Consider the following 27,867-nt stretch of genomic DNA (forward strand, 5'->3'; position numbering starts at 1 on the left):
CATTCGTCCACAACACAACAAGCTGGGCATAAGCAGCGCCCCAGCCCAGGTCCAAATGTAGGTTCCAATCCAGACCGATTAAGCTCCGTAAATAATCACTGACTGGATGGATACATTTTATTTGTACCGACTCTTCAAAGGAACAAGTGAAACTCATTATCATATCAGAGCGCAGTGCTTGTAACGGTGGCTTAGTGGGTAGCACTGTCGCCTCACGGCGAGAAGGTCCTGGGTTCGATCCCCAGGCGGGGCGGTCCGGGTCCTTTCTGTGCGGAGTTTGCATGTGGGTGCTCCGGTTTCCGCCCACAGTCCAAAAACCACCACCAGGTTAATTGGAAACACTGAACTGTCCAATAGGTACCCGGCTGCTAGATGCACAAACCGGTGCATCGTAGTGCCGGTCCCGAGCCCGGATAAAATAGGGAGGGTCGTGTCAGTTAGGGCATCCGGCGTTAAAATTGTGCCAGATCGATAATGCGGATAGAAGAAGATAGAAGATATACTTTATTTGTCATTTATACATATACAGGTGTACAGTACAATGAAATTCTTTCTTCGCATATCCCAGCTTGTTTGGAAGCCGGGGTCAGAGAGCGGGGTCAGCCATCGTACGGCGCCCCTGAAGCAGACAGGGTTAAGGGCCTCGCTCGAGGACCCAACAGTGGCCGCCTGGATTTGAACCGCCAATCTTCCGGTCGATAGCCCAAAGCTCTACCCACTAGGCTACCACTGTCCCTAGATCAAGATCCACCGAGAGCCGACCCCGCGACCGAACGGGACGAAGGCCGAGGAAGAAGAAGTGTGCGAACCCCCGCTCTGTACCACGCGACCTCCGAGCCGCTAGTCTCGCTCGACTCGATCCTCCACCCGGGACTAGAGGAAGACGAGCATCAAGGCTCTTCTCTGTACTGGCACCCAAATGTTGGAACGAGCTTCCTCTGTCTGTCCGAACATCTGAGTCTCTCGCTGTCTTTAAAAAACGATTAAAGACCTTCATCACCTTTTCACTAAGCGCTTAAGTTGACTTGTACTTACTACACTTATAGGTTTTAGCAGATTTGTGTTCTTGGACTGTTGTCTACTTAAACTAGAGTAATGAAATGTTTACTATGGAGGCACTTCTAAAGTAAGTCACTCTGGATAAGAGCGTCTGCCGAATGCCGAAAATGTATATGTAAAATGTAAATGTACAATGTGTATTCGGTCGACGTGTGGACCTTTTTGGCGTTCCATAGCGCGCTGCGCCTGTGGTGATGTGAGCTGTCCATCAGCGCGCTGGTGCTAAAAATCACTTCTAAATCAGCTTCACTTCTAAGCTTAACCACATCAGCTCTATAAATCAGTTTATAAACTATTTAACAACGCATTTTTATTTCTTAAGGAAAGCGTAAAAGGAATTCGAGGTGCGCTTTGTCTATTTTCTGTGCTTTTTTGCACTTTTTGGCACACTGAGATGTGATTTTAAAAGTATTTTATTTTATTTTATGTTATTATGGACCATCAGTACTGTACTGAAGACAGTAGAGCTTTGGTAATTGGTTGCTGGAATGACATCATTACTCTGAAGCGCGCACTCGGGCGCAGATTTGATCCACGACTGGTGCGGCGTGCGTAAAGATCTGCGCACAGAGCAGCAAACACATCGAGAAGAAACTATTCATCGTGGAGACAAGTGGATACTGTTCTTTCCTCTTATAAAAAAAAATGCAACATGAATGTAACTAACAGCACTAGACCGGAGGGACCCGCGCCCTGGAACTTTACCGGTAAGTAGAAGGATTTGGATCGAGTCCCTACAGCACGGTGCATGACAGCATTAACAACGCGGTGTAAAGCTACAGGTGCGCAGACGTGTTCCAGTTTGTGAAGACATGTTATTATAGAAAACGTTATTAGAAATACATGACAAAACACTGTAGATGTGGTGACAGTGTGTACTGTGGTCAACTCGCAGCATATAAGGGCATGGGTTCGATTCCCTGCGTGCTTGCTGTGTGGAGTTTGTGTGCTCTCCCTGTGGGTTTCTAAAGACATGCAGTCAGGTCAGTAGGAGCTGCTAGAAATTGCCCAAAGTTTGTGTGTGTGTGTGTGTGTGTGTGTGTGTGTGTGTGTGCTCTGTAATGAACTGGCGACCTGGCTGGGGTGTTTCCCATCTTTTGCCCAATAAATCCGGGTATTATATGTATTTTTTGCCCTGGGTTATTGTAGATGTGGTGACAGTGGGTAGCGTGGTCAACTCGCAGCACAGAGGGCATGGGTTCGATTCCCTGGATGCTTTCTGTGTGGAGTTTGTGTGCTCTCCCTGTGTCCGAGTGCGTTTTCAAAGATGCAGTCAGGTCAGTAGGAGCTGCTAGAAATTGCCCAAAGTTTGTGTGTGTGTGTGTGTGTGTGCTCTGTGATGAACTGGCGACCTGGCTGGGGTGTTTCCCATCTTTTGCCCAATGAATCCGACAACGCTGGCAAAACAGACAATGAATGAGACAATAAGTAATTGTTGGTACTGGTAAAAATCCCTGGCTATTATGTGTATTTTTGGCCCTGGGTTATTATAAATACATGACAAAACACTGTAGATGTGGTGACAGTGGGTAGCGTGGTCAACTCGCAGCATAGAAGGGCATGGGTTCGATTCCCTGGATGCTTTCTGTGTGGAGTTTGTGTGCTCTCCCTGTGTCCGAGTGAGTTTTCAAAGATGCAGTCAGGTCAGTAGGAGCTGCTAGAAATTGCCCAGAGTTTGTGTGTGTGTGTGTGTGTGTGTGTGTGTGTGTGTGCGCTCTGTGATGAACTGGCGACCCGGCTGGGGTGTTTCCCATCTTTTGCCCAATTAATCCGACAATGCTGGCAAAACAGACAATAAATGAGACAATGAGTGATTGTTGGTACTGGTAAACTTCCCTGGCTATTATATGTATTTTTTGCCCTGGGGGCTGCACTGTGGCTCGGTGGGTAGCCCAGGTCCCTTCTGTGTGGAGTTTTATATTCCCAGTGTCTGTGCGGGTTTCCTCTGGGACCTCCTGTTTCCTCCCACAGTCCAAAGACGTGCAGTCAGGCCAATTAGACATATTAAATTACCCTGGATGTGGTGGTAAAACAGACAATAAACGATGATGAATAATTTAGTCTGTGCTAGATCAGGACGTACTATATTTGGTAAAGTTTGAATTACGTATTGATTTTTGTAAGTAAAAGTCTAAAATCTGAAATCACTGTGTTCACATTTTTGTTTACATTTGTTTTATACAGAACACTTTAAACTAGCACCAAACTGTCTGCCCTACCCACCCACTCACTCGCTCTCTGCACATGTGATTGCCTGATTATTTTTCCACAAAAGTCGTTAGACACTCGAGTAGAAGACATAATTACTGTGGATCATTTGTCTGTACGAGAAATGGTCGCTCTGCTTTTGAGGAGAGCAAATTACAACAAAATAAAACAATGGCTAATTAAAACTAGTGCATATTAACAGTTTAAATGCTTTTCAGCTTTACCATCCATCACCACACCCGCCCCACCTCTCTCTGCATCCCTCGTTGTGTAAACTAGGCTGACTGCTGTCAGGCAGAGCGGGAGGGAGGGGATGTTAGGTCTCATTAACCGGTAACACTGAAACATCTCTTACTGCACTCACTTTTTGGTGCTGACATCTCTTCACAGCACTGCACTCACTAAAGAGATGATCCAGGTAAGGAGAGCAAAAATCTCCTCACCTCGTCCCTCACTGCAGCCCAGTTCACTCTTATAATTACAGAATTTAATACGTGAAAGCCCAAAACTTAAAATCTAGAACTTCTCAGGTCAAAACCGATCCACGGTACAATACAGTACAATTGGTATCCAAATCCAGAACTGTCCGTGCCGTACCTGGAGTCCTATTGTCTTTTTCATTTACACAGGGTTCTTGTAAAATTACATTTACCCCCTTTCCTGAGCTTCTGTACCCTCAGGTCGGATTCTGCCAATCAGACACCTTAGGCCCCTTTACGTCACACCTTAGACGTCAATTTACCTGTTTTACTTAACGATAGAAAGAACAGCACATGTACAAATAAAAAATAAGTGGACAAGGAATAGGAAGAGGAGCAGGAATAGGATGCAGTCTTGTCTAAACCCAGTGACAAAACTTAAATAAATAACCCTCAATTCTGCAACCTTCCTTTCATCGGTCAGCTTCCGCGTTCAGTCTCCGATCCATCGTGGTTTTAACGTCGGTGTCCAGTGCACAAAGCCAGAAATATTACGAGAATTGGGATGTGAAACAAACCAAGCAAAGAAATATTGAGATCTGCACTGGATGGTTGTGAATCATGGCTGTAAATGCTTTTATTGTAGCTTTAAACCCAACTGTGAGCCACAAATGCCTCACTGTGGAAAAAGGGGAAACAATATTGTACTGTTTTATAAACTATAACACGTACTTCTAATAAAGTTAGAAGATACGTTCGTGGGTGCTCAGGTGGCACAGCGGTAAAATACGCCAGCACACCAGAGCTGACACCTCGAACTACCGGCGGGCTGGGCGCCTAGACGGGGATTCCTTATAACTGATGCAATTACGACCTCCGCTGGCTGATCGACGGCGCCTGCACAGAGACGAGGGATGACGAGGGTCAGCGTGTGACTCTCCCGGTGCAAATCTAAGCCCCGTATGAACCCGCTACTGCGTATGTGTCGGAGAGGGCGTTCAGAAGTGGAGGTCAGCATCTGTAGGGAGGAAGCGAAATCCTATCGGGTGAATGGGCAAAAAAGTTCTGTTCATTAAAGGTTTTAAACCCTGAATGAACTGCTGGAACAAGCAGAACTGATAAGCAGATAGAAGATGGTCTCTGCTTGGAGCTTGTGTGTAGTTACAGCGTACAGTGTACTGGGTGTGTGCTAATTGCATATTAATTAATTACATAGCTTGATGTCTTGCAATTCAGATCAGTGAAGAACTGATGGTGTTTCAATAAAGCGTCATTCAATGTTATAATAAGTACAATTCATTGAATTTATATAAGAAAAACGTTTAGGAATACGAGTGTTCGTCTCCATTTGTAAAGAGGCATCTGCTTTACTGGTGATTACTCTGACATTTGTCCCCAAAATGAGTTTGTGCAGGTGCACACACACACACACACACACGGTTCGTATAAAGACAGTAATTAACACCACTGGTTCACCCACTCACTAATTAACTCTCTAATTCAACCCCTAATCTCCCTCCTCAACTACAACCGATGCTCAAATCACAAACCACCTGCTGGCTTTTTTCTAATAGCTAGATAAAAATCTACAGCGGTACCCTGCCATCCCCGGGAACTGTCTTACCTTCTTTTGGACTTTGCCAGACTCGCTAAGCACCGTTCGTAGGGTTCTTTCATCCATTATCTTCTTCGCATCACATACAGGAAGGTTCTTGACTGTTCTTGACCGGTCTGCTCAGACAGCTCTCTGGTCTTTGCCATTGTGAACTAGAAAACACAGAATAAAATTGACCTTTTTTAAGCGTTAAAGCCACAGTTCATAAGCTAATTAAAATCATGTGAACACTGACAAAGTGAAGACAGGCGAGTCTAATTTCTAATTAATCACAGACGAGTCTGAATTCGTCCTGTTTCAAACTGAACAAATGGTGCCATTACCTAATAATCTGTGCCCGTGTGTGTTTCTAAACACACGTGTCATGCTGTCGAGGCTTCGTTCTAATATATCAGGACCGTTCGTAATGCCACAACTGATCGCATGAAACAGGACCAGGCTGCTTTTTAAGATGTAATTCAGAATCTTTGATGTGCAGTTTTGTCATTTAATTGTGTAGAGCAGTTTAAAAAATGAAACCTAGTGTGCACACTGCGCAATGCTCGTGGCCTTTGGTCCTTTAGACAGTACCACATTAAAAATAACATGATATTGTTATAAATATAACTACATGGGCACAGGATAATTCAGAAAGGTTTTGTCAGTAAGCACAATTTTTCGCTTCAGCTATTATGCAAAGTAGATATATAATCAGTTATACTTCAGGCAATTTAATAGGTAATACAATTTAAGGATAGGAATGGGATGCCCTAGGTGAGATTTGGGCTTTTGAAGTGTTACTGTGTTGTAAGACCAATTTTGTCCAACTCTTACACTTCACAGCAGGAAGCGTAAATATGCTCGCTGTAGTCCCAAACAGACTACAAAACCCCATGAGCTGTAGCACTAAGTACTGATACACCACACCACACTTAAAATCAAATATACAATCAGATGAAGAAACACAATGAAGCAGCCCCAAAACATTATGGATCCTCCACCATGTTTCACTGTAGGAAGGTTGCACTTTTCTTTATAGGTTTAATTAGATTTACATTAATGATTTCCACCATTAGGAAGAAACTAGGAAAAGAATTGTAGCCGTGGGAGAGTTACAAAACAAGCGTTCTGCGTATGGGTCATTGTTACGTCCGCCATACACCGTCGTCTCTGTACTGTAAGAATTAGCTGCTAAACTTTATTCTCTCTATGTTCTTTCTCTTTCTTTCTCTTTCTGTGTTCCAGGCTTACTTACAGACTCATTCGGTGATGCTAATCTTAACTGCGAGAGAAGCAGCACCAATGATTCGTGTGCAGCGCTCGACACGACCGAAAGCCCGTACAAGACGATCGAAATGGTCTTCATCGCCCTGGTCACGGGATCGATCAGCTTCGTCACTGTGGTGGGTAACATCCTGGTCATGCTGTCGATAAAAGTCAACCGGCATCTGCAGACGATAAACAACTACTTCCTGTTCAGTCTGGCGTGTGCCGACCTCATAATCGGCGTGTTCTCCATGAATCTCTATACCGTGTATATCCTGAAGGGCTACTGGCCACTCGGGCCGGTCGTCTGTGACCTTTGGTTGGCTCTCGACTACGTGGTCAGCAACGCTTCCGTTATGAACCTTCTGATCATCAGCTTTGACCGCTATTTTTGTGTGACCAAACCGCTGACCTATCCCACTCGTCGGACGACCAAGATGGCCGGCCTGATGATCGCCTCGGCCTGGATCCTCTCTTTCATTTTGTGGGCTCCCGCCATTCTCTTCTGGCAGTTCATCGTCGGGGAGCGAACCGTAGAACCAGGGGCGTGCTATATCCAGTTCCTTTCCAACCCAGTGGTTACGTTTGGTACGGCGATCGCCGCGTTCTATCTCCCCGTGGTCATCATGACGGTGCTGTACGTTCACATTTCCCTGGCTAGCCGCAGTCGCGTCTCCAAGCAGAAGCCAGAGGCTAACAAAGAGAAGAAAGGCTTACGGTCTGCTGGATTGCTAAAGAGTCACACACAAAAACAGAACAACAATAACCGGTCTCCTACCAAACCCAGTCCGAACACCTGCAGCACGACCGACACAATGAAAAACGGAAAGCTGGACGAGTCTGTAGTCCCCAAAGACGACTTCAACGTGCAGCCGGAGAAGGAAAGCTCGAACGATTCCAGCACGGCTAGCATTGCACCAAAAGAATCAAAAGACAGAGCCAACAATTCCACAGCTGAGAAAGGCTCGCCATTGGCTCCGATCCCTGTGGCCAAACTGAACTCAGGTTCCAAATGGTCCAAGATAAAGATCGTCACGAAGCAGACCGGAGACGAGTGCATCACCGCTATCGAAATAGTTCCTCCGGCGAGCGGGGCCGACGGTCAGTCCATACCTCTCAACCGGCCGCGCACCGTAGTACGTAAATTCGCCAGCATCGCCCGCAGCCAAGTGAAAAGGAAAAGACAGATGGCGGCGCGCGAGAAGAAAGTGACAAAAACCATTTTCGCCATCCTCCTGGCCTTCATTATCACGTGGACACCCTATAACGTGATGGTCCTCATCAGCACGTTTTGTCAGTCGTGCGTCCCGGACACGGTGTGGGTCATCGGCTACTGGCTCTGCTACGTCAACAGCACCATAAACCCGGCCTGCTACGCGCTCTGCAACGCCACGTTTAAAAAGACCTTCAAAAATCTACTCATGTGCCAGTACAAGAACACTGGGACAAGGTAAGCCGATGCAGGTCCGACGGAGACTCGAAAAGACTCCGGCCCCGAGTCTCTGATGACATAATATGCATACAATGCATTCATTGTGCAATGGCATGGTAAAAAGGAAAAGGAATCTGGAAAAAGGAAAATGAAAGGAAAAACGACAAGGAAACTATTTTGATGCTTCTAAACATATTTGAATGTGACGTTGCTCTGCTTGTATGTACTGCGAAGGCTTCAGTACCTTGTATAATTTGCCTTAGTTATGTGACAAGTAGATAAAAACATTTTATTCTTAATTATTTTCAATTCACATAGAGAAAAAATACAACGATGGCATTACTATCTATACTACTGTACACATATATTGTTGCTATTTTATCATATTTTTTTCAGTTGGAACACTGTGGCTCCGGAGCAAAGACATTTGCCGTCCACACTGTTGGAACCACAAGATTTAGATTTTGTTTTTAGTCCAATAAACTTTTAAAGTCAGCAAGAGTACAACAGCAACTGCAAGACACAAGAACATGTGTTCTCGAATAATGCTAATTATACGGCATATGGACAGATGACCTGTTAAACGGCCCATCTTAACAAGACAAATATAATGCATTTTAATCAGGGTTGGTGTACGTAAATAATTCCTAATGCCGTTTGGATGGGTGTTTGTACTTTTTTTGTATTTAACCGATGATGTACATGTAATGTAAATGTAATGATATCTGTAGGTATTTAATACAACTTCTTACTTATAATTATGAAGTGATGCTACACGGCAGAAAACACAGAACTGCTGCGGACGTGGACAGAGTGGCTGAAGTCTGAAGTCTGGAATCCAAGAACCAGGCTGCCTGTTTAACACAAAACAGTTGAAAAATCAATGTAAATCAAATGTAAATAACAGCTGATTGTTAAAAAGTTACATCGCACTGTTATATTTGGGTTGGAAACGATGAGGGTGGGAGGAGTATTATTTGATCACGTCTGAGAGATTTGGCGCCATCTGATTTTCACCTATTTGGACGCTCGAGAAGCTCTAAGAGGAAGAAGATTTTCATGTGATGATGATGATGATGTGAAAGCAGCGCTGCATCGGTGGCTACACGCTCAACCAGAAACATTTGTTGCTGATGGCATTAACAAGTTGGTACCACTCTCGGAAAACTGCATGGGAAGGCGACTGTACAAAAGTGATGTAATTTGTTTCTGAAATGTTTAATAAATAGAGTAAACAAAAGTGCGGAAACTTTTTGAAGAAAAATAATCAAACAGCATGAATGCATTATCCATAGAACTGTACATTTATTTACTGTTATATTATTATATATGTATATTATATATAAGTATATAAATACATTATTATATATTTATTTTGTATATGTGTTATTACATCTTTTAAAATGTACTCTTATTGTATATACAGGCTTGAAGGCCTGGTGCACTGACAATCAGTCTTTGAGATTGAATAAAAAAATACAAATAAAATAAACTCCCAATGAATTCGACATGCTTGCAGTCGGTTAGTACTCTCAGTGACCGTGCACAGTCTTGTGATTAGTGGTGCTTTCAAGGGACGGTACACAATATTACAAGCTCAGCAGCATTTTAAACAATATTTACCCCACTCTTCTCCCTAGTTCCTCTTTGCGTTTGCTTAGTTTGTTTACGCTGAAGCTCGCTGTAAGATGTAAATGGCACGTTGCTGTATTTTCTGGAAAAAAAAAAGACAAAAACAGACAAAAGTTTCTCATTAAAATGCTTTAACATTTTAAGCATGTGAATGAAACGTATTATGAACACTTCAAGCCTATTACATTATTGACAAGGAGTAGGCTAATATATTTAGAATATCGTAATCTTTTAAGTTTATACCATATTTAAAGCATGTACTAATGTACTAATTTGCGTTGATATGATTTCTCTACCTCATATTTGAAATCTTATGCCATGTGTCTGAATTGTCTGGCATATGTCTTATTTATTTATTAAAACATTATAATTACTGAGGATATCACTGATGATATGACTATGATACTATATGTAAAGCAATAGTTTAACATAATCACATCATGGGGAAAAATATACAAGTACATTTTAGTCACTTTATTATAAATATGTGGACATTGGTTGGTAGTAATACTTGTTCTTTTAAAAATTATAAACGAGAAGGGCTTTCTAAGTCACTATAAAATATATATTGCTGTGAAACAGCTGTTATTGCTACAGAACAGCTTTGGTAAGTAGGTTTCTGACATGACAAAATATTTGATAATGTGATAGGAAAATGACCTGTTTAGTAGATGTTCTTATCCATAATTTATAACAAAAAACTAATAATTATCATTGTTTCAGGACATTGCAAAGATATATTTTGATTTAATCTCTGAATAAATGTATCTATTGACAAAACATTTGATCATGTGATGGGAAAATGAACCGTTTAGGTAATTAGTAGATGTTCTTATCCAAAAGAAATGACAAAAAATAAATAAATATCATTATTTCTGGGGTTTGCAAGGAAATTCTATAATTTAATCTCCGAATAAATGTACCTTTTGTAGTTATTTAAAATACCAATAAATGATTAAATTAAAATTTATGGTTAAATACCAAATTCACAGAGCTAAGAGTCGTCTTATTTTACCATAGAACGTCGACTGTGCAGCTCATTACGTTCGCTAGTTTGCCGTCAGTCATAAAACCACAGGAATGTACTTCAGCAGCTACGTATCCTGGAACCAAACTGGCTCCAGGTCTTTAGAGCATTTCCCTCTCCACTCCACTCTGGCCTATTCTTCGATTCAGCTTCCTACTCAAACGCCCACTGAAGGCCCTGCGATCACACAAAGATAGGAGTTTACATTGCTCACGAATAAAACCGTTACCTCAGCCAAACTAACACAAACTCGTATGTGTTCACTTGCAGCTTTTATTTCTCTAGGCTTGGGAAACCATGGCAAAATGGAACAAATAATAGTTACTTTTTTCCTTTGGACCTTTAAGGGCTTTGCTCTTGGTGGAGCAGGGTTACAACATTGTCGAGAGCCTTCTGCAGGGTGGCAGTGCGACTTTTGGTGGCTGTAGCAGGGTCGTGCTCACCCAAGTTTTAAAACTTTTATATAAATATAGAGTCTCCTGACAGCACAAGGGGGCAGCTGGTAGAGTAAGTGACCCTTAGGTCTCCCGGTTGGTCACTGTAAAGTGTTTTTTTTTTTCTAAAAGTGCCAGAAGGTAGACTGGCTGCTCTTAATTGCCACTAGGTGTGACTGATCGTGTTGCAAAAGATTGGTGCCCTAACCAGTGTGTTTTTAGCCCAGCGTTTCAACAGTCCTGTCAGGATGAAGCATTTTTGTACCCCCGGCGTTTGTATTGTCTAATGACCAGTCAACAGTCTGCACTTTCTCTCTTCACCCATACAGCCTGTTTCGGTGTAACCAGTCCCTGGCCAAGAAGGGTAAAAAATGTAGCACTGCTACTTAGGCACTGGAAAAAACACAAAACGGAACACGGATTTAAAAACATCACTGGTCATTTTGAATTTCGTTTTAGTTTGTTATGGGTTTTTTTTAGTTTAGTTTCTATGAACTGTAGCAACCAAAATGATCACGAAATCTCAACAAGACTGTAATAACCCACAGGTTTCCACCTACACATATGCACACACTCGACTCGCAAGCTCCTGGGTACATATTCTCACACACAGTGTGAGTACTGATGCATTTTCCCTCAGCCACACACACAGAACATTTGCACGTTTACATTTCTTTTCTTTTAATATGTGTGTGTGCACCTGGAGTGTGAACGATTTGGAGAAAATATAATTATTAAAGTCATTAAAACATATCGTAGATTTAATCACATGTAGCAACACTGCATAAGTCAAATGTTTCTATTAATTCGTAAGAGGCTCATTTGCATATTCTGAACAAAACAGCCCCAACAAATTAATACAGCAATTCTAATGAGCAACACTTTAACACGTGAGTATTTAAATGTTAAAAAGCAGAAAGAGACAGACATGAAAAGACACGAGCAAGACAGATTTTCAGTAAGAAGCTTTAATTTGCTGGAGGAATATGAATTTATGGGTTTTTTTAAATAAATCAGAGATGGAGAACAAGAAAAAAGGAAAGAAAGAAAACATCAGAGGGGATAAAAAAGATCCCACATTCCATGTGCATCTAACCTTAGGCCACTGTGCTATTCTAAGTGCTTAAAACCCATAAGAGCAGAATGACGGTCACTCCAGTGCTATAGCATTCAGGCATTTATGCCCCACGGGGGTCAACGTGGCTATGTTGGAAAAATGCATTATGGTAATTTTGTTTTGAAATTCCCATATTGGTTAAATTCCGAGTAGTAAATATCCTGCTAAAATTTGTACGAGGGCTTGGCAACAATTTATCCGCTAATCTTAAAAGGTTAAATTTGGATTAAAAGATAATAGGAGCACAGCGAAGAGAAAACCAGTGAGCGAAGAGAAAACATAAACATCAGTACTTGGTTGTCAGTAAACAACACAAAAGTATGTTCATAAAACAGTAGGCAAACATAATTTACCTTGTTCAAGGCCTCCAGTCCCAGGGGAAGCAAAGCAGCCCCACAACATTATGAATCCTCCACTGTGTTTCACTGGCGTTTGCTGGTAGTTTTCTCTCACCGTTCCACTGCAATCCAGATTTTCAACTGGACTGAGATCAGGACAGTTTATTTTTCCCTTCTAACCATTCTTCTGTACTTTAGGATGTACGCTTTGGGATAATATCCAGCTGTAGGACCCAAATCTATTTGTTTTACACTTGAGAGCACATTTCACTCTAAAACGCTCTGATAATCCTCTTTTTTCATTGTTCCTGTAACACGTTCAAGACCTTCAATCACAGAGGCAGCAAAGCAGCCCCACAACATTATGGATCCTCCACTATGTTTCACTGTAGGTACGGTTCTTTTTTCTTTACTGGCTTCTTGTCATCATCTAAAAAGGTAATGCTGGTACGCATTGCCAAATGGCTTTAGAATATTTTCCCAGAGCAACTGCAGTATGTTTTGTAAGCGTTACGGTTCTGGAGTGGCCGAGTCAAAGTCCTGACTTGAATCTCTTTAAGACCTTAAACATTAACAGCATTCAGCAGACACTTCTTTGCTGAATTGTTAAGGGTCGTGCTCAGGGGTGCAGTAGTGGTAAACTAGCAATACTGGGTCTTGAACTGGTGACCTCGCTGATTGCTAATCCATTCTGCAAAGTGAGCACATTTTAACAATATTTAGTGATATGTTTTCAAAAAAATGAATAGAAGAGTATTGTTCAAACAATATATATACCACAAAGAAGAAAAAGAAGAATCTGATTTGTTTATTCTCTTAAACCTTTATTTAATTGACAAACGTACAAAAACTATTTTCCAACGTTTTCACTTACCAACTTAATTCTATTTTGTAAATATAAACACATTTACATTTTGACGCCTGTAACAAACTCCAATAATGTTGACAATGGTATTCGCACTGAGGTTGCAAAATTGATCGTTGCAATTTTGTACGTGGAATTCTTCTCCATTCTCGCTTCATAAACGACTTCAGCTGCTCAACGATCAGTCGTCGATGTCCGATTCTCCTCTTCATGATGTCGCACACATTGCCAAAAGGAGACTGGACTGCAGGAAGGCCAGTCAAGCCCACACACGTTGCAACAGAACACTGAGGTGTAACATTGTCTTGCTGAAATAACAACAGACGTCTCAGCAAAAGAAGATGCCTTGATGGCAGGATGTGTCTCTTTACAATATGTACATATTACATGCCTCTACTACACGTATGCAAGACACCCACACTGTAGGCACTAATGAACCCCATTTGGCACAAAGGAATAAATGAGATGAGCTCTGACACAATTTGATGGCAATTCTGTATAGAACTGATGTACGGCTTTCTCTTCGCATAACACAGTTTCAGGTTGCATTTCTTGATGCAGTGGTGGGCTGCGTTAAGTATCAATCCTTTTCTGAAGCACTCCTAAGCGTTTGCTCACTCTTTATCTTGCCCCCTCCCGACGAATTTCAGATTTGTTTTTATTTATTTATATTATCAGTTAAATAAAGGTTTAAGAGGTTTATTGCATTGTACTAAATATTCCAACTCTCTTTGAAATGGGATTATATATATATATATATATATATATATACAGTGTATCACAAAAGTGAGTACACCCCTCACATTTCTGCAGATATTTAAGTATATATTTTCATGGGACAACACTGACAAAATGACACTTTGACACAATGAAAAGTAGTCTGTGTGCAGCTTATATAACAGTGTAAATTTATTCTTCTCTCAAAATAACTCAATATACAGCCATTAATGTCTAAACCACCGGCAACAAAAGTGAGTACACCCCTAAGAGACTACACCCCTAAATGTCCAAATTGAGCACTGCTTGTCATTTTCCCTCCAAAATGTCATGTGATTTGTTAGTGTTACTAGGTCTCAGGTGTGCATAGGGAGCAGGTGTGTTCAATTTAGTAGTACAGCTCTCACACTCTCTCATACTGGTCACTGAAAGTTCCAACATGGCACCTCATGGCAAAGAACTCGCTGAGGATCTTAAAAGACGAATTGTTGCGCTACATGAAGATGGCCAAGGCTACAAGAAGATTGCCAACACCCTGAAACTGAGCTGCAGCACAGTGGCCAAGATCATCCAGCGTTTTAAAAGAGCAGGGTCCACTCAAAACAGACCTCGCGTTTGTCGTCCAAAGAAGCTGAGTGCACGTGCTCAGCGTCACATCCAACTGCTGTCTTTGAAAGATAGGCGCAGGAGTGCTGTCAGCATTGCTGCAGAGATTGAAAAGGTGGGGGGTCAGCCTGTCAGTGCTCAGACCATACGCCGCACACTACATCAAATTGGTCTGCATGGCTGTCACCCCAGAAGGAAGCCTCTTCTGAAGTCTCTACACAAGAAAGCCCGCAAACAGTTTGCTGAAGACATGTCAACAAAGGACATGGATTACTGGAACCATGTCCTATGGTCTGATGAGACCAAGATTAATTTGTTTGGTTCAGATGGTCTCAAGCATGTGTGGCGGCAATCAGGTGAGGAGTACAAAGATAAGTGTGTCATGCCTACAGTCAAGCATGGTGGTGGGAATGCCATGGTCTGGGGCTGCATGGGTGCAGCAGGTGTTGGGGAGTTACATTTCATTGAGGGACACATGAACTCCAATATGTACTGTGAAATACTGAAGCAGAGCATGATCCCCTCCCTCCGGAAACTGGGTCGCAGGGCAGTGTTCCAGCATGATAATGACCCCAAACACACCTCTAAGACGACCACTGCTTTATTGAAGAGGCTGAGGGTAAAGGTGATGGACTGGCCAAGCATGTCTCCAGACCTAAACCCAATAGAACATCTTTGGGGCATCCTCAAGCGGAAGGTGGAGGAGTGCAAAGTCTCGAATATCCGCCAGCTCCGTGATGTCGTCATGGAGGAGTGGAAAAGCATTCCAGTGGCAACCTGTGAAGCTCTGGTAAACTCCATGCCCAGGAGAGTTAAGGCAGTTCTGGGAAATAATGGTGGCCACACAAAATATTGACACTTCAGGAACTTTCACTAAGGGGTGTACTCACTTTTGTTGCCGGTGGTTTAGACATTAATGGCTGTATATTGAGTTATTTTGAGGGAAGAATAAATTTACACTGTTATATAAGCTGCACACAGACTACTTTTCATTGTGTCAAAGTGTCATTTTGTCAGTGTTGTCCCATGAAAAGATATACTTAAATATCTGCAGAAATGTGAGGGGTGTACTCACTTTTGTGATACACTGTATATATATATATATATATATATTTATAAACAAACACACACACACACACACATACAGTACCATGCAAAAGTCTTAGGCCAGAAATGTCATTATTTCTTTGTGTCTTTATTAAAATACTACCAGAAAATACATTCAGTATTACAAAACAACAATAAAGCAGAAAAAATAGCTTCTATAGACTAAAGTGGCAAGTATTAGCAACATCGGACACCTGGCTCTCTTAAACCTATAGAACGGAACCCTAATTAATATAATTGGTAATGCCAGCTATTTTATATCTATTCCTTCTGGAAAGCGCATGATTGGAAATGGTTTTATTTTTTCAGCATGATAACAATCCCAAGCACACTGCTAATGCGGTGAAGTCATATCTGGAGGAAAAAAACAGCTGATTAAACACTGACAGTCATGAACTGGCCTGTACAGAGTCCAGACCTAAATATTATAGACACAGTGTAAGATCAGCTGGACAGAGAAAAGAAACCAAAGACGACCTCAATCTAAGAAAAAACCTCAGAAAACATCAGGATGTTTTAGTGCCGGGGGAGGGGGGGGGGTCACAGTAAATACTGACTTTTCCTTGTAGAAGCCATTTGTTCTAATTTTGTGTAGATATTTCTGTATTTTCTGTTTGTATCTTAATAAATAAAAGAAAAACTAATATAGATGGTCATTAAACTTTGTTAAAACAACCAAGCTAGTCATGGTCTAAGACTTTTGCACAGTAACACACACACGCACACACACAGCTATAAATATCTACGTCAATAGAAAAACTTCATTTGTAACTGTACAGTGGCAAGGCCACAAGCAAATCAAAAATTTAACAGAATTTAATATTTGTAAATTAAATAACTTAAAAACTAATTTGAACTGGCTTTGAATTGTAAAGCCACTTTACACATAACTATAACAAAAAAATAAATAGAACTGTCAAATTATCGATGCATTAAGATAAAACGATCATTACAAATTTAAGATCTCTGACATACAACTAAAATTAAATGTAGAAAATTATGACCAAATTCAAGCAATCTGTATTTCAAAAAGAAAAAAAAATTAAATGTACAGTGTTTTACTATACGACAACAGCACTAACCTGATTGTCTAGCTATAAATTATATAAACATATTGACTTTAAAAAAGCTCTAGGAAATAAGCCTTACCTTAACACAAATTACGAATCGAGAATTACAGAACTACTGAGTGTGGAACATAGAAGGCAATGTTAGCTACAGTGCAATTCTTTTAAACAAAAGCATAACAAACGTTTACAGTACCAAACAGTCCCCGAAGGTTCATTTTGGTTTTAGAACCGCCCCCCGACCCAAAAAAATTATCTTCAGTGCAGGACAGGCTGACAGTATGGCAGCACTCCACATTCAGAAATCAAAGCTGTAACATTTCATTTCCATCATTTCCACACTTTCACACTCTTTGGATCGACGAATCAATCAGAAATCTTTGAAATGTCATCAAGATTCTGTGAAACAATGTAACCCTTTTTATTTAGACTATTATTAAGCCCGCGCTCCTCATCATACATTCACACGCAAAAAAAAACCAAAAAACGAGAGATTAAATTTAGTCGAGTCATACGTCTGAGGTCTAAAGGTGATGAGGTGGTAGGAACGCACCCTACAAAAAGAACCGGACCCCTCAATAATGCCTTCATCTGTTTTTTTGTTTTTTTTTATCAGGATTTAATGTTTGGTTTTGGCACATGAAGAGAAGAGGCATCTCGACTTCGAAAGGGTAAAATGAAAAAGTTTGAGGTTAGAGGTCAGACTGCAGTCTCCTGGTCCTCACGCTGGATCATCTGGTAGTGCTGACGGCTCTCCAGATACGCTGCCAGCTCACTGTCCTTGGCCTTTTCTGCACGGTGCTTTGGTGTGTCGCCCTGGAATTGCAAACAAACGAATTGGATAAAGGTTGGTACATATTACACTAAAATCATTTTTATGACTTTAATAACATGACTTGTAATGAGCCATTAGGCTGGATTGTATAGTGTATTGTAGACTATGAAAAAAAAAAAACTGAACAAGTACCCATCCTCACCTTGGTCATGCCTTTTTTTTTGCAATAAGACAATTTGTGTGACCACAGTTTTAGACTGTGGCCATGTACTGTAGCTCCTGGACATTTCAATATTAGCCCTTTTCGACCAACGTAGAACGAGCTCTGTTCCGGTTCGCAGACTTGATTTTGAACCAGTTCAGAATCATGCAATAATATACTGTGTAATTATAATTTACATTTTTACATTTTAGGCATTTAGCAGATGCCTTCATCCAAATCCAAAGCGACTTACTCAAGGGCCCAACAGCAGCAGCCTGGCAGTGGTAGGGCTTGAACCAGCTGATTACTAGTCCAGTACCTTAACCACTAGGCTTGGTTTGCCCCATTATAATACAAAGAAACTCGGTTCTTCAAAAGGCACCGAGGTCCTAAGAAGCCTGAACGGAACCAGTTCAAGAACCAGAGTTCTTTTGGTGGAAACGGGCTATATGACCTTCCTTGCCTAAAACCTAATTTTGAAAATCCAGCTGTTTTTTGTGAAATACTATATTAACTGTATAATGATTATACTGTATAGCACAGTCCATATGTGTTTATTGCTCACCTAGCTGCTCAACTCCTTCTTCATGATACGTTACATGGAATTTTCCCTACTGAAAATGGAATATAGTTCTTTAATGTCATTTTAAAATGACATTGTTCCATCAGAAATAATTAAAACAACCATGGTATGAAATGCAAACCTACAAACACCCCACAATTTAGAATATTATTACCAATAATAGGCTGAATCTGATCCTTAACTAATAACCACAGCTTTATAGAGTAAACCAGTGGAAACCTTTAAATATCCACTGAATAATTCCCTCAGATCTGGAACTCTAGTGCTAATGTTCTAGAATTCCCATACAAGGCAGGAATCTAGAGAATTGTGGTTGAGTTGAAAAGGTCACCTAAAAGCACTCATTAAACTCCTTTTTTTTCAAAAAAGTTAGTACCAGATCCAGTAAATGACTAAGAACTCATCATCTTAAAGTAGACCCCAGCGTTCTCCAGCACTTTCCTGGTTGTCATTTCCCTTTTTGTAAAAGGGACAGAAGTGATGGAGCCAGGCAGTTATACTGTACATTATAAAACACATACGCTTGTTCTTCAGGTATACTGCAGTATTGCTTCTTTTCAAGCTGACAATTTAAAAGTCTATTCCAAAATGACAAGAACCGGTGAAGCACAATGACAATGTTGACAATTGGACAAAAGAGCTTTCGTTTAGACATGAGGGGGGAAAAGTTTGATATAATTTTATATAATTAGCCAGCCAGACATGCTACTTAGAAGTCTGTCAATTATTTGTATTGTCCTTTCAACAAGAACGGACCAATAAAAGAGAGCCAGACAAGAGAGATACAAAAGCTGAATGGGACTGGAGGAGATGGAGAGCAAGACGGAGAGCTAGTGAGCGACAGATACAAGGTGTACAAGGGGAGAAACACTTAGAGAAAGGGAAAAAGACATGGTTTGGTATCTGATGCAAAAAAGTGTGTGGCTCTACACTTAAATCTAAACTATTGGTTTTTATTTTAGGTTTTAGGGTGGTGGTTGTTAAGGAGCCCAACTAGAGACCCAAAAAGTGAAAGAAAAAGTTTATAAGCAGAGAAAAACATATTATATCTGTCATGTGACTCAAGGTCTGTCTGAAAACCTAGTGAGCTGCCTTGCTGCTTACTGCCTACCTAGGGAGCTGCCTAAATAGAGAGGATTCTAATAACACATTGGATTTATAAAGCAGATTATTTCACTTATATAGCTTCGAAATAAGGCACCTCAGTAGGCAGCATGGGTTTTGCAGTGGTCAGTGTACCGAATTAGCTACACAAGACGAAAGAAAGTGTACAGGACTCTATGAGACCTTTGGATTCATCAGGATTACTGGTGAAAGTTAGTCTTTTTACAAATACCCATGGTTCACCTGTAGGTCTGTCTTCATAAGAGAAGCTCCTGCCTCCACCAAATAGTGGCAGATTGTCCTTTGACACAGCGAAGCCGCCTGGTGCAACACCGTCTCTCCACTGTGAAAGAAAACAAGAAAAGAAACGTTAACCAGAAGGAGCACTGCAAAAAAGAAAAGCCACAAAATCTAAATAGGAGCAATTCTTACTTTTCACTCTCGGTCATATCCAGTATATCAGTCTGTGCTGTTGGACATACAAAAAGTAAAAAAAAAGTCACAAAAAGTCTGTTACTACACTGTGTGTTAAGAAAAAAGGCTTTTGCTGCTTTTAATTATGCAACACCTTTCCTATTAACGAGACTTTTTAATGGTTTGAACACTGAGGACACTAATTGTTGCTGAAATTTGCTTGCTTGATACAAGACTTCAGCTGCTTAACCGTCAATGGTCACCATTGTCTGTTTCTCTTGCTCATGCAGCACCATCCAATTTTCAATAGAAAACAGATCTGGACGACTGGCAGGCCAGTCAAGCAGTCTACAAAGCCACGCTGTTGTAGCATGTACAGATTAAAGCCTGGCACCTTCATGCTGAAATAATCATAAAATTGTCCTTAAAGACGTCGCCTTGATACGTTGACAGCATGTAACTCTCTGAAATCACAATATATGCTTCTGGGTCAATGCACCTATGCTATGGGCAATGATGTTCAAGCTGAACCGTGGACTCATCTGACCACAGCACACATGCCCACTGTCTTTCGGACCAACTGAGATTAACTCGGCCTATGTTCCCGCATAGAATCGATATACAGCTTTCTCTTTGTGCAATTGTGTTTCAGGTTGCATTTATTAATGCAGTGGTGGACTGTGTTAAATGACAATGCTTTTCTGAAGTACTCCAGGCTATATTTATCTCAGTAGCATGATGGTTTCTCAACAAATGCCAGTGGTTGCTGGCTTTGGCATACACAGAATGAGATCTGTCCAGATTCCCTGAACCTTTCCACAATAATATGCACATTAGACAGTAACAGACTAAATTATTTGCAATCTTGCATTGACAAATGTTCTTTTTACAGTTTCCTTTCAGTTAAAAGCAGCATTTCTCGCTGTCTGAGCTAACTGACCTAGCTTGCAAGACAGGAGAAAGATAAAGTGCAACAATGCCACCAAAACATAATGGGTTGAAAAGGAAAAGTGAAATCATCTCACCGTTATCAATAATAAATTTGACCATTTCTTTGCTGGCCACAGCCACCGCATGATGAAGCAGTGTGCGACCGGCTGAATCCTGTACGCTCAGGTCTGCCCCCTGCTTATGGAGCTCCATCAGCTGAGGAGAACAAAACACACAGTTATACAATGACGTGTGTGTGTGTTACAGTTATACACTGTTACTGTAGCTAAGTACTACTGCCATTGTAAAACCAGCTTTATAGCTTTGCATTGACATGCTCAGACTGTCTGTCTGTATTGTTAAGGATTGTGTAAGGACCCATACAGATGTTGATGGGTTCAATTCCAAATTATTCCAAATACAGTTTTTATGCCAGATGCCCTTCCTGACACCACCCTCCCAATTTTATCCAGGCTTACTGGCTAAGAATCACTGTAATAACCAAACCAATAGAATAGTATTATTAAATCAGATCTAGGTGTTTTATATTGTATGTGTTTACCTTTTGAGGGTCCTTGTTCTTTACACACTCGATTAGAACATCTGCTGATACTGCTGAAAAACAAAAGCACGGCGACTTATTTAACCCTTGAGTAACACAACTACAGAGCTGTAAAACAGCACCCCTGTATCTAATTGCTTTTGCCGTTGCATATTTAAAGTGGCCAGCTTGCTAAAATGTTTCCAAGAGCATAGTCACTAATGACTTAAGCAGTCCCAGAAAACCATATTTAGCAGACGTCCCCAAAGGGTCATACACACTGCCCAAAAATAATTGGTTGGTCCCTGCCCACACTGGAGGACATTTTCAGAACTCGCTGTCTAAACAGAACCAGAGGGATCCTGGACACAATCTTTTTTCTCTGCTTCCATCTGACTGTAGCAGTTATTTTTACCAAGTGCAATTGTTGAATTGAACAAATACAAAACATATACTAAAGTATGGCATACTCTGGCTCCTGAGTTCATGCTAAATGAACGCAGAACAAAACGACTCAACGTGTGACCCAGTCTGAGACTCCCTACCAGTGCATTATGCACTAGGACCGAATGCAACATCGAGAAATGAACACCAGCGCATTCAATGCTAAGACAAAACACTGTGAGTCCTAATCTACCTACTGCGCTTCAAAAAGCCCTCGCTTCTCCCCTCTTCCCTCAAGAGTAAAAAAAAAAAAGAGCACAGCAGGTTTGGCCCCAGGCTTTTCATAGTTTGGCAGAAATTCAAAAAACAGGCGAGAGAGCGTTTAACACCCCACACCTACATGCTTTATCACCGGCTTTAAAAATCAATTTGCCCAACTGAACCTCTCCACCAAGCTACTTTAATCTTCCCGCAATCTCATACTCAGGAGAAAGTGAGAAGGTCTGAGGCACATCCAGACTTGACATTACGCTCCTAACGAACATAGCGGAGGAGCTTTAACAGGTTGTACTCGAGAGCAATGAGCAGTATAGCAAGTGTTTACCTGGGCTGCTGCCACTCGAAGCATTCTGCTTTAACCTGCAGGAGACAAAAAGACAAAAGAAGACTTTATTAAACAATGTTAAATAAACACAAAAATCCACTGACTAAAGATCATAGATAACTGGGCTGCATTAATTATGATACACAGGCTATGTACAATTTTATAAATCAAGAATCTGAAAATTCCCAATGTTTTCACTAACCAAGCTGATTGTATTTCATAAATATAAACACTTAAAGTTGGGATAGAGGTTTAATCCTATTAATTAAACTTTTCCTTTCTGATTATTTAAGAACTAAGAGTTCTAAGTGTTTCAATTTTGCCTATTCCTGCTTGATACAAGACTTCAGCTGCTCAACAGCTCTTGGCCACTGTTGTCTGACTCTCTTTGTCATGATGCGTCAAACGTTTTTCAGTAGGAGACATCTGGACTGCAGGCAGGCCAGTCAAACACATGCACGTATATTTATCACATTTAACAAAATGCCCCAATTTGGCTGGAAGCGAGTTGAAAGCTGCAACACATCAGCTCATATATCCACACGTGGAACCATTACCCCCCTCTACCTCTGTCCTCATGTGTGCTAGTAAGGACACGAATGCACAAAAGGACACAAGTGCACATCTGTGTTCGTTTCTGCAGCAGAGGTGTTTTGCTTGACGTGTAGGAACGGAGATAAATTTCACACTACTGAAACTCTTTTTGATCCGCTGCTGGATTTTGTGTTATTTTCTTTAGCTTTAATCAGACAGCACATTGCAGAATCGTTGGCATCGGGGAAAATAATAATACGAATCCCCAGGTGGAACAGATTCAGTATGCAAAACAAGAGGAAAGGAATACAGTGAAACTGGAAGGACATCTATTTTTTTAGGCAGCACTACCCTGGCCAGACCACGTAGCTAACCGAAGACTGCTCGTCTTCATATTATTTAATCAAAATATTTAACCTGTGTTGTCGGATGCGTTCATCTTAAAGCTACGGTGGCTTTACAGTAATGCCAGTTATTAACTTCCCACTGTGGAGGCGTACAGTAAAGAGAGAGAACAAGAGAGAGAGAAATTATCACATGAAAAACATTCCCCAGAGAGTGAAGTGATATTTTTTAGGCATGTTTAATATTCTTACTGATCAGTCATGCACTGTTATAGATTAATGTTCAAGAAAAGGAGCTGCCACTACTGAAGGAAGAGATCCAAGTGTGCTTGCTGTGCGCTATGCTAGAACTGGCCAAGCGAGAGGCAGCCGTCCAGATGACAGAGCAGTCGAACTGCTCAGGGTTTGTTTTGGTCTGCAGGAAAGTGTGGAAGACTGGGATCTGGCCAGAAGAATGGACACACTCAGCCTTTATTTCACTGTCTAAGAAATGGGACTTGATTCAATGCAGAAACTATAGGATCATTGCACTGGCAAACCAAGCTTGAGGAAGAGATCGCCCAACAACAAGCTGGATTTAAGCCAATGGGGAAAGCAAGAGAAAGGTACCAGGCACTATATTCATGTTTCACTGAATTCACTAAGGCATTCGGCATGGTACAGCATGACCAATTACAGATAACCATGCTTGAGTTGGGTTTGCCCTCACACCTGGGCCAACTACTGAGGAATCTGTGCTGCTGTCAGAACAGCCAATCACACATCAGCATGGTTCAGGGTAAGTAACGGAGCCTGACAAGGACGTAACATCTCATTGTGTCTGTTTAACATCCTTGGAGAACAGGTTACGAGAAAGGACTACAAGGACTTGCTGGAGGATTCAGGATTGGTGGAAGGACCATTAACAATCTCAGGTATGCCAAGGATTATGTATTATTGCTCACCAGAAGATCTACATGAGCAGCAAAAATGAAAGTGAGAGTGTCCGACATTGTCGAATGGGCTGATAAAGTGAAGTTAAGAATGGAAGTGGGCATTGCGGTGATGGTAAAATTGACAAGGATATTAAAAAAGTCAATTAGCATCATCACTAAGGTCTGATTGATGAAAGCCTTGGTTTGGCCAGTAGCCACATATAGATGTGAAGCCTGGACACTGAAGAAAGAGGAAGAAAGAGTGCATCAGAAAACTGCTGGAAATCTCACAGAGGAAGATGATGACCACTGAGTGAGTTTACATGAAGGCCAGAACAGAAAAGGAGCTTCTGAATTACATTAAGTCCTGCAAGTTATGTTACACTGAGCAGTGTTATGACTTGACTTGTGGAAGGACGCAGGAGACAAGACCAATAATAAGCGTCACAAGGTGGATTGCATAATCAGGGGCTAGTCTTCTACATGTGACACGAGACAGAGGACATCTGTGCAGCCAATCATCTCAAAGCGATGACAGCATAGTGACAAGACATGCGTCATTTAGTGCGCACTACCCAGAGCCGTAGATAGAGAGAGTTGCGACACTCCTTGATCTCGCCGCTACGCGGTCACGTGGTTCATGTAACCCTCAATAGTTCCAAACAAACCCGGCGCTGTCATGTTCTCAAATGGGACAGGCAGCAGTAAATGAAATATTAAACGGCAAATAATAAACATTTGTACAATTTCTGGGTATTTTCAACTGCGTTTACATTTACTGCATCTGCTTTAATGTCAATTTGGTATATAAAGTGGAAGATTGATGTTTATAATGACTTGTTAATAGGTCGTTCTTGTTAACACACAGTACATTATAATAGCATACATTACATAATGCGATATCATTAAGTAGTAGAGACAATATACAGTATAGACATTAAAGTTTTTTATGTTTTGTTTTTTGCATAAACTAATCTCCCTTCACTTTCCTGAGGATTCATAATAATAATCATTTTGGCTAAACACTAAGTCATGTGCTGGATTCATAAGGTTTACCTGCACTGAATGAACAGATTGATAAACACATTACCGTACCAAAAACATTATAGTGCAGGTACATGAAAAAGCATTCATTCATCTCTTATTTCATGAGTGATTAATAATTGATTCCTACATGTAATACATTAATGAATTCATTATGAATATGCACTAGTTCATTTTGTCTAATGTAAGTGGTGGACAAGGTACACAAACCATTTAGTTGAGTTAAAGTAGAGATATCCAAGGTAACATATTACTCCAGTAAAAGTAGTAGTAAAAGTAAAAATACTCTTTACCTCCACTAAAGTACTAAACTAAATTTACCTTCAAATGTACTTAAGTATGAAAGTAAAAGTATAATGATTTATTGTGGTTCTAATGTTTTATGATCATTTCTGTAACAAGACTCTTGATTAATCAACTCATTTTAGGTGAAAAGACTCGTGTGTCATTAATTAAGCTTAACTGACTAAGCTAAATTGGGTTATACCTATTAATTAAGATAAACATGTAACATTTAGTGCTGAGCAAATGCTAAACAATAACAGTATTAAGTATATTAATGACATTAAATTCATAATTTTTTTAAAACAAAGCAACATACAGCTAAAAATGTTTGATAAGTAGTGGAAATGAATGGGGCTCTATGGGTTGTTTGGAACTATACAGAGCTCCACAACCCGGAAGCTGCGCAGAAAAAATGTCCCGCCCCCTTTCCAACGGTTCCCTATGGGAGTGTCGCCACTCTGTTCTCTCTACCGCTCTGGCACTACCCAATGACCTGTTGCAAGCTTGGTAATAAAGGTAATTAGAATGGGCTATAAAAAAAAGAATTAGAATAAAAATGCAGGTAATTCTTTTAACATTCAAAAAATTATTCTCACTAAGATAGGCTGTGCAAAAAATTATGCTGTGCTCTAAATGCCATCCTATCTACTAAAATTGTGCTGAAGTCACTAATGGTAACGTACCAGTCTAAACACACTGTATAGTAAATCGAATGTGGTTCCGGTCACAACCCTAAAGCTTTCTTTTTAATTTAATCCAAATGTGGTACAGCATTAATTTAAATACAATAGCAAACAAGTTCTTGGTCTACAAGCAATCGAGTACTGTAGTGTGCACTTCTCAGACTTCTTTAGCCTTGTAGTGTGCCACAGTCTTCAATCGCATTCAGCAATCGATGATTCTAATGAGGCTCAAGTTCAGAGATGATGATAAACAGGACCAGGGGGTTATTAAGGCTAATGGCTTATCCAAGAGTCGTGTCTATGCGTCTGCATGACCGTGTGTTCTTTGAAAACCACACCATAGTGCGGAAATCTGGCCACGTCTGCTCATTAGACGCCAACACAAAGCCTCCGCTTTAGTATTCTGTTTTTTCTGGGGTCTGAACACAGAAGCTGTAGGACGATGGGCCATCGCGCTAAAGACACAAGCAGTAACCCTTGACCTCAATTAAATGACTCAGACAGAGAAGGGCAGAAGTCGTATTTACTAGCAAGGCAATTACGCTTCAAGTGCAAGTGCGCTGATTGACAGTGATGAACGGTCGGATTCTAGTAAGGAGTGAACACAAGCTGCGACATCGGAATCGGAATGAACTGTACAAAGGCTGTCGTTATATTTCATTATACATACACTGAAAAAAATTAATAATAGATATTTTAATATCTTGAATTGATAGCAAATTGAACTTGGTATAAGAAGCACAGAACCTGGATCCCTAGGTTTCATTAGTCAACAGTCAACTTACAGTATGTCTTGTGTCTGGGGAAATTTATGGTTGGACAAAAATATTGCCATTTCAGTCACAACATTTAAAAACCATTACATTTTTATAAAAAAGTATATTTTTGACAAATGATCCAATATTTCACCACATTCCATTCCAGAGTTACATTAGTAGGAATATATAAAACTATCCTGGAGGCAAATAGTGGCCCAAGATCCTCAATTTTTCATATACTGTCAAATGACTTCATTATTTTATGAATTTCCATGTCATTCTAATCAGTATCATTTCATATAAAATGCTATTATTTTGAAGACACAGTGTTCGTAACATCTCTATGACGACCAGGATTCTCCTCTTCCGAACGCTGATCCTATTAATCTTTCTCTATGGATCAGAAACTTGGACCCTGCTCAAGGCAGACTCTTGGGATCTCACAACAACGACACCATCTGAGCCATTGGTCACGTGTGCAGAATGGGCACAATCCGAATTCCTCACCAACTCTTCTGGGGAAGGAAAACCACCCAGTGAAAAATCCAACGCACTGAGGCAAAGAAATGTGGCTGAACCAAATCGAGGGAGACCGAAAGAACCAATGGCTTTGAATCAAGCAAGAACGGTAGCCATGGACCTTAAAGCATGGAGAAACCTTGTTGTTGCTGTCTTATTCAGATGCCTCTCACTCACTCACTTTCTTAACCGCTTATCCAATTAGGGTCGCGTGGTGCTGGAGCCTGTACCAGCTTTTCAATGGGCGCAAGGCACACAGTAACACCCTGGACGGGGCGCCAGTCCATCGCAGGGCAGACACAAATACACACACACACACACACACACATTCACCTATAGGGCAATTCAGTGTCTCCAATTA

The 27,867-nt window shown here is 40.9% G+C and overlaps 2 protein-coding genes across 5 annotated transcripts in view; one reads left to right on the top strand and one right to left on the bottom strand.

The window, feature by feature from the left end:
• The first annotated feature begins 1,711 nt into the window (after nt 1-1,711).
• Nucleotides 1,712-8,000, top strand: chrm4a (cholinergic receptor, muscarinic 4a). The gene is made up of 2 exons (XM_062989847.1): nt 1,712-1,766; nt 6,526-8,000. The coding sequence occupies exons 1-2, from the start codon at nt 1,712-1,714 to the stop codon at nt 7,998-8,000; spliced, it is 1,530 nt and encodes a 509-aa protein (XP_062845917.1).
• Nucleotides 8,001-17,267: 9,267 nt separating this feature from the next.
• Nucleotides 17,268-27,867, bottom strand: part of dgkza (diacylglycerol kinase, zeta a) — a 59,272-nt gene continuing 48,672 nt past the window's right edge. For 3 of the 4 annotated variants that reach the window (XM_062989982.1, XM_062989981.1, XM_062989980.1), the window contains 6 exons: nt 22,426-22,460; nt 21,459-21,511; nt 20,992-21,112; nt 19,985-20,021; nt 19,796-19,895; nt 17,268-17,704 (listed from right to left, as the gene is read on the bottom strand). In XM_062989982.1, the coding sequence (XP_062846052.1) occupies nt 17,588-17,704; nt 19,796-19,895; nt 19,985-20,021; nt 20,992-21,112; nt 21,459-21,511; nt 22,426-22,460 (463 nt within the window). In that variant the 3' untranslated portion in view covers nt 17,268-17,587. The remainder of the gene's footprint in view (nt 17,705-19,795; nt 19,896-19,984; nt 20,022-20,991; nt 21,113-21,458; nt 21,512-22,425; nt 22,461-27,867) is intronic. The other variant, XM_062989983.1, reaches the window with a different exon arrangement.

This window comes from Trichomycterus rosablanca, chromosome 27, assembly GCF_030014385.1.
Source record: "Trichomycterus rosablanca isolate fTriRos1 chromosome 27, fTriRos1.hap1, whole genome shotgun sequence".
NCBI classification, from domain to species: Eukaryota; Metazoa; Chordata; class Actinopteri; order Siluriformes; family Trichomycteridae; genus Trichomycterus; species Trichomycterus rosablanca.

Coding starts and splice junctions, on each gene's coding strand:
- chrm4a (XM_062989847.1), top strand. CDS start 1,712: ATGAATGTAACTAACAGCACTAGACCGGAGGGACCCGCGCCCTGGAAC. Junction 1,767..6,525: donor CGCGCCCTGGAACTTTACCG/GTAAGTAGAAGG, acceptor TCTGTGTTCCAG/GCTTACTTACAGACTCATTC.